Source organism: Rosa rugosa, chromosome 5 (assembly GCF_958449725.1).
Source record: "Rosa rugosa chromosome 5, drRosRugo1.1, whole genome shotgun sequence".
Lineage (NCBI taxonomy): Eukaryota > Viridiplantae > Streptophyta > Magnoliopsida > Rosales > Rosaceae > Rosa > Rosa rugosa.
Window position 1 is genome coordinate 39,929,172 of NC_084824.1, and position 6,359 is coordinate 39,935,530.

The window sequence follows — 6,359 nt, forward strand, 5'->3', positions numbered from 1 at the left end:
TCTTGTATAGAAGCTGGAACTTATCCACTCAAGTTTAATTTTAAATATGAAGTTCTTAACTTCATTTTCTTTTCTTTCCTTCTACTTTTGTTTTTCTCTTTGGTAGTCATAGTTCTCGATCTCAAACTTTTGAGTTTGGGGGTGAGATCGAATGTAATAGATGAGGATCACTTTGATTTTCATACTTGTAACAACAGTCTAGTCTTAACTTAGTCTCAGTACGAGGTATGAGGCGGCACTCCAAAGGCATTTGTATTGCAGTGTAGATTAGAACATTTCACATTTTTGAAGCTAAATTTGCATCTGACTTAATGAACGGAACAAAAGATGATCTTGACCCAACTATTACCATGGTAAGGAGAATTGAAGATTAGTTGAACAAAGAAAACAATAAAATAGAAAAACAACCTAGATTAGTTTAGAGGAGTGAGCCACTTTATAAGGTAGTTTAGCATTAAGGCGTTCATAACTGTGATTTACCATTATGAACATGAACGTACACTTTAAATTCGACAAGTTTAGTTCATTCATTGATTCGATTTACTTTAGTACCTTAACGGTTTACATAAAAAATAAATTAACAAACCGTTCTAACCAATTTATGTTATAGTTATATAAGTTTATATATATATATATATCATTGATTATGCAATTATTAACCAAGTATTACAACATATATCAATTAAGTAGAAAAACCACATTGCAACATCCATAAGTCTGCAACAAAACATTCTTAGCCATTTGTTTTCATCACAACTTGGATGATAATTAACTTTACACAAACATTCTGAGCTATTTCATGTCGTACATATAATCTCTCAAGGACCTCTTCGCCTGCTTTTTCTTGCCCTCCTTATTTTTCGTAGACTTAAAATCCTCTTCGGAAAAACATTTCTTAACAGAGGTAAGCTCAGTCTGGATATTGGCTTCCATAACCTCATGAGTAGTAGAGCAAAGTAGGTGTTTAGAGAAAAGCTTTTTAAGCTTGTGATCCCATTTGGAAACTCGTAAAATGGCATTAGCTAATCTTGAATACACCTTTAATTTCAGTGACCCCATTGTCATTGATAACAGAAAGCACAGTAATCTGTAGAACACCATTTTCAGCCAGAGGAATACCACATAGCTCAAACTCTTCCAACGAGTACGTCTTGCCATTACTGTCAAACTCTTCAACCTTCAACAAAACACTGGGCTGATTCTCAAACAAGGTAGTAAATTTTATCTTTTGTTTGGCAGAAATACTATCATTATGAGTACACAACCAAGTTCTTACATCATAAACCTTCGTCTGTAGAGACAAATTACTAGATAAAATATAAGATAGTTTGGGTTTCGAATATATATATCAATGGAGAGGGTGAGAGAGTCTAGGATTGGGAGCAACAATAGTAGTTGAGCATAGAGAGGTGAGAGACTCCTTTCAACTCTTTTAGGGTTGGTCAAAAATGTTTGTATCCAGTGTTTGAGTAAATAAATAATTTTTACAAATTATACTCGGTACAGTACGGTATACCGTAAATGTCTTAAAATCTGATACCGTTACCGGCTTTGTACAGTCAGTTCGGTTCAACCAAACCAAGTTTTCAGTTACCGACAAAATCGACTACCAATTCAATTGATTTGGTTCGGTTCGGTTCAGTTCGGCTCGGATAGAGTTGGTACGGTAGAAACCAGAGATATGCAAAAATACTATCAAAATAAAATTTAACAGGCCATACTGAACTATTGGGCCTTTATGCAAAATTTTGAGAGGCCTGTTAAATTTTATTTTGATCCACAACCATTTCCCTCAACTACTCTGCGTCTTCTTCCAGTCTTGCAGATCTCCACCTCTTCTGACGTATCACCAAAACCCTGGATCGGATCTGAACTCAGATCAAGTTCCCACCATGTCTTGCTTAGCCCTCTCTCTCCAACCCGCCAATGGATCCGACATCCTGCTCCAAACCCGAGAATGGTTCCCTCCGGCCCGAGCCCTCGTCGCCGTCTCCTCCTTCCGCGAAACCCGCCTCGCCTTCGCCGCCTCAAAGCAACAGCAGCAGCAACTCCACAACCAGAGCAAAGACCACCCCAACAACTCCGACTCCTCCGCCGATTCCATCGCTTCCCTCGGCGACGACCCCCTCGCCGCCTCCAGCGGCCAGCTCATCGTCGGCGTCGAGAGCCGCTACCGCGTCGTGTACCGCCTGGTGAACTCCATCTACGTCCTCGGGATCACCACCGCCGACCACGACAACTCCATCAACGTCTTCGAGTGCATCCACATCGTCAACCAGGCCGTCAGCGTCGTCGTCACCGCCTGCCGCGGCGTCGAAGTCACGCCGGAGAAGCTCGCCCGCAAGTACGCCGAGATCTACATGGCGCTCGACATCGTCCTCCGTGGCGTCAGCAACATCCGCCTGGCGGCGATGCTGTCGTCGATGCACGCCGACGGCATTGCCAAGATGGTCCATTCGGCAATGGACACCGAGAACAAGATCCGAGGCGCCGAGAGCTGGAGAGGCGTTGAGGTGCTTGCGGTGGAGCACGAGGCCGGAATTATGGCGTTCAACAACACGACGTTCGAATTGCCGCCGGAGACGATCGCCGCCGGGGACGAGGTGGCGGCGAGTTTGGCGCCGGTGGTACAGACTGAGGAGAAGCAAGAGGAGGAGGAAGAGAGTGAAGCAGAGAAAGATCCGTTTGCAGCTAGTGAGAAGATTAATCAACCTGAAGAATTGGTGACTGGATTCAAGAAGAATAAGGATCCTTCGGCGACGGATTTAACACTGGCATTGTCTACTCTTGAGGTGACGACATTGCCCCCTGCAGAGGCCACACAGTCTACTCACATTGCGGTCGAAGGGTTTGAAGGGGAGTATGGTGGGATTGAGTTTGGGAATGAGCAGGCTTCTTTGAATGAGGCTTTTGAAGGGTTTTCGGATGCCTGGGGTGGTGGTTTGGATGCTTCTGAGTTTGTTGGCACAAAGAAGGTTGTGAAGTCGCAAGGGCTTGGTGGGCTTGAATTGTTGCAGACTGGACCGGATCCTCCTAAAGCTGCTGGTGCTGCTGCAGCAGGTACTCCTCTTGAGGAACTTGTAGGAAAAACTGAAATGAAGGGTCCTGAGATGAACATTGTGGAAGAGATCAATGTTGAGTTTAGGGAATCATTACTTGCTAGAGTAGCATTAAAGGGTGTTGTTTATTTGAAAACTTTGCCAACCAAAACTAGTGGTGATAAAGAAACCGAGTTTTCCTTCAGGGTTGAGGGAACCAGTGCAGTTAAAAGGTTTGTTATGCAGAATTCTCGAATTAGTAGTCTAGGCAATGGGATGTTTCATGTGAGAACTGCGGCCTCTGATGAGCCTTTACCCATTTTGAAGTATAGTTTGCAACCTAGGTTAACCCCATTGCCTTTGAGGGTTCGTATTGTGCAACGTCACACAGGAAGCTTGCTGTCAGTGATGATACAATATGTGTCGAACCCTGAGTTGCCGGCACCTTTGACTGATGTCACATTTATTGTGAAACTGCCCCTTGACCCTACATTGCTGAAGGTCTCACCAAAAGCTGTATTAAATCGGTCTGAGAAAGAACTGAAATGGCATGTCCCTGAGATTCCGTTGAATGGACCTCCTGGTCGGTTGAGGGTAAGGATGCCCGTAGATTCTAATGAAGAAGATGGTGGTGAGGAGATTGAGGTTGTTGCCTATGTGAAATTTTCTTGGCAAGGAAACAGATCATTGTCTGGAGTTTGTCTGCGGCCAGCTTCTGAGGGTAAGACAGACTTTTATGAGGTTAATCACAGGTATGAGAGTGGGGTATATATGTGCAACCCATGATGAAATCGCTTTTACATTGTAACTTGTAGAGGAATTGTATCTCTTTTTTCTTTCGTTGTTTTGATAGATTTTTGTTGATTGGATGTGATTGTAGCATTCTTTGATATTGAGCTTGTAGCCTAGATTTCGTTCATGTGAAAGCTTTGTGTCTTTGTGTATTTGCTATTCATTTTCATGAATGGATATATTAATTTCTCTTTACATACTTCTGCTTTGCACTTTATTATTGTTATTATTATCACATAGACTTGTGGTTGATCGAACAAAAATGAATTGAGTTACTTTTCATATATCAATATAACTGTGCTTTGGCAATAATTATTAAGAAACAAGAAATTATCATGAACCTTGTACTGTAATTGAGATATGTTACTAGGTGAGCATAAGGATTCAGTCTTGTTACTGTGCTATTGGCATTGCTGACGGCATAGATGGTACCTAAGTGAGGCATTACTAAGTTATCGATATATTGGTTTCACGAGACAAGCTTCATCTTGTGCTTTGGCAATAATTATTAAGAAACAAGAAATTATCATGAACCTTGTACTGTAATTGAGATATGTTACTAGGTGAGCATAAGGATTCAGTCTTGTTACTGTGCTATTGGCATTGCTGACGGCATAGATGGTACCTAAGTGAGGCATTACTAAGTTATCGATATATTGGTTTCACGAGACAAGCTTCATCTTGTATTGTAATTTAAGTGACTTGCAGGAACAGAATCCACAGTAATATATGCCCCTCTTTCAAGGTGAAACAAAGGCAACCTAAGGACTCATTGGTTTGTTTTATGCTTAATAAATTTAAGATTTCAACATCCAAAATATTCCAAAGGCTCTTATGCACTTGTATGCATTGTATTCTCATTCAAACTATGCATTGTATTCTCATTCAAACTAAATTCTACTGTCTGCATCTGAAATCCAGAGTTTGACTTTGTGGTATATTGATATCGAAGTGTTTACTTTTTAGAAATGAAAACAGGCATTTATAAAATATAGCTTCATATATGCCCCTCTTTCATGGTGAAACAAAGGTACCTAGGGACTCATTGGTCTGTTTTATGCTTAATAAGTTTAAGCTTTTGACATTCAAACTATTCCAATCGCCTGTTGGGCTCATGAGTCTCCTTTCCAAAGGCTCTTTTGCACTTGTACGTATTGTATTCTCATTCAAACTCAATTCAACTTGTCGGCATCTGGAATTAGAGTTTGACTTTGTAGTATAGTAACTTGAAAGTGTGTACTTTTTAGCCATAAAAATAGGCATTTATAAATTAAGGCTTCCTAACAGATGAATTAGCTCTGAAATGGATGTTAAAGGAGGACCATTGCTACCATCTATGCAATCTTCTCCTACATCATATTTATTGCAACAAAATTTTCTGTGAGTGATACTGAGGAGAAGTCATTTGGGTTGTGCTGTCTGTAAATCTCTGGCCAACAGGTAGAAGTTCATTTCATCTTTCATTTTACATTGGATAGATGTCATGGTGGAGGTCTTTGAGAGTTGGGTTATGTTAAGGCTTTAGTCAAATTCATAAAAAAAAGGTCTTTATTCGAATTCTAGGAAAGTTAATCATATGTTAGAAGTGTAATTGGTCATAGTGGTGTTGTATCTCCTGGAGAAGTTTTAATCGCCTTTTGTCTGCAAAAAGCATACTTTAAGACAAGCAGGCAACCCAATATGTCTGAGTTTTCACTTTCGCTTGATATGTAAATTCTACATGAGAAAACTTGATATGCAAAGTAAAATGGAATCCAATGGTAGAGGCTATAACTTCAATATTTGGCCTTTGGATGGAGCGTTCTGCTCTTTCCACTAATGGCTGCTCTTTCCACTAATGGGAAAAGAGAAGAATAAAAGAGGTCTGTACATTCCAGATGGAAGCTTCACTAATCTTTTAAGATTACAGGTTTAGTTCATGGGGGGTTTTGAGAATCGGTTGGTTCACTTTTGGAATGTTCGCATAGAATGACTGCTATGTTTGATCCTTGGGATATCAGAGATGAGAAAGGATTAAAAGATGCTTTTAATAAGAGAATTCTTTCATTTGAGAAATAACAGGTTCATAAGTGCATTTGCTATGGTTGAAACTTATAATTCAAGTAATTTCAGTATGTTGTATTCCTGTGAAGCTGTTATGTATCCTTTTTCTGGTTGTGTTGTTAAGTTGAATTCAGAGTGATTACATATTGGAACTGTTGGCAATTGGAATGTTAGTAACTGACGAAAGCATGAAAAGGTAATCAGTCCTAATTCTGTTGTGATTGCTTGTCTTGCATGTTTTATAGTAGTGTGGTTTTATTTGCAAGCCTGTAGGGTGTCTCCAGTGTTTGCTGGATTAAGTGGAAATCAATCTAGGGCATAATTTACTTTGCAGTTACCCAATTTTGAGGGTGGGAGGTCTTTCTTCCTTTTTTTAAATTTTTTTTTTTATTTTTTATATATTTCTAAGCTTGATGGGGCATTGTATGGTCCCAGGATTACTGCTTTGTCTACTGTACATGCTGTGGCATTCTTGTTACCATCTGA

At 40.2% G+C, this 6,359-nt stretch overlaps 1 protein-coding gene across 1 annotated transcript; it reads left to right on the forward strand.

The window, feature by feature from the left end:
- The first annotated feature begins 1,784 nt into the window (after positions 1-1,784).
- Positions 1,785-4,025, forward strand: LOC133709587 (uncharacterized). Its single transcript, XM_062135379.1, has one exon. It carries the CDS (start codon positions 1,893-1,895, stop codon positions 3,822-3,824), a length of 1,932 nt encoding a protein of 643 aa, XP_061991363.1. The 5' UTR covers positions 1,785-1,892; the 3' UTR covers positions 3,825-4,025.
- The last annotated feature ends 2,334 nt before the right edge of the window (positions 4,026-6,359 follow it).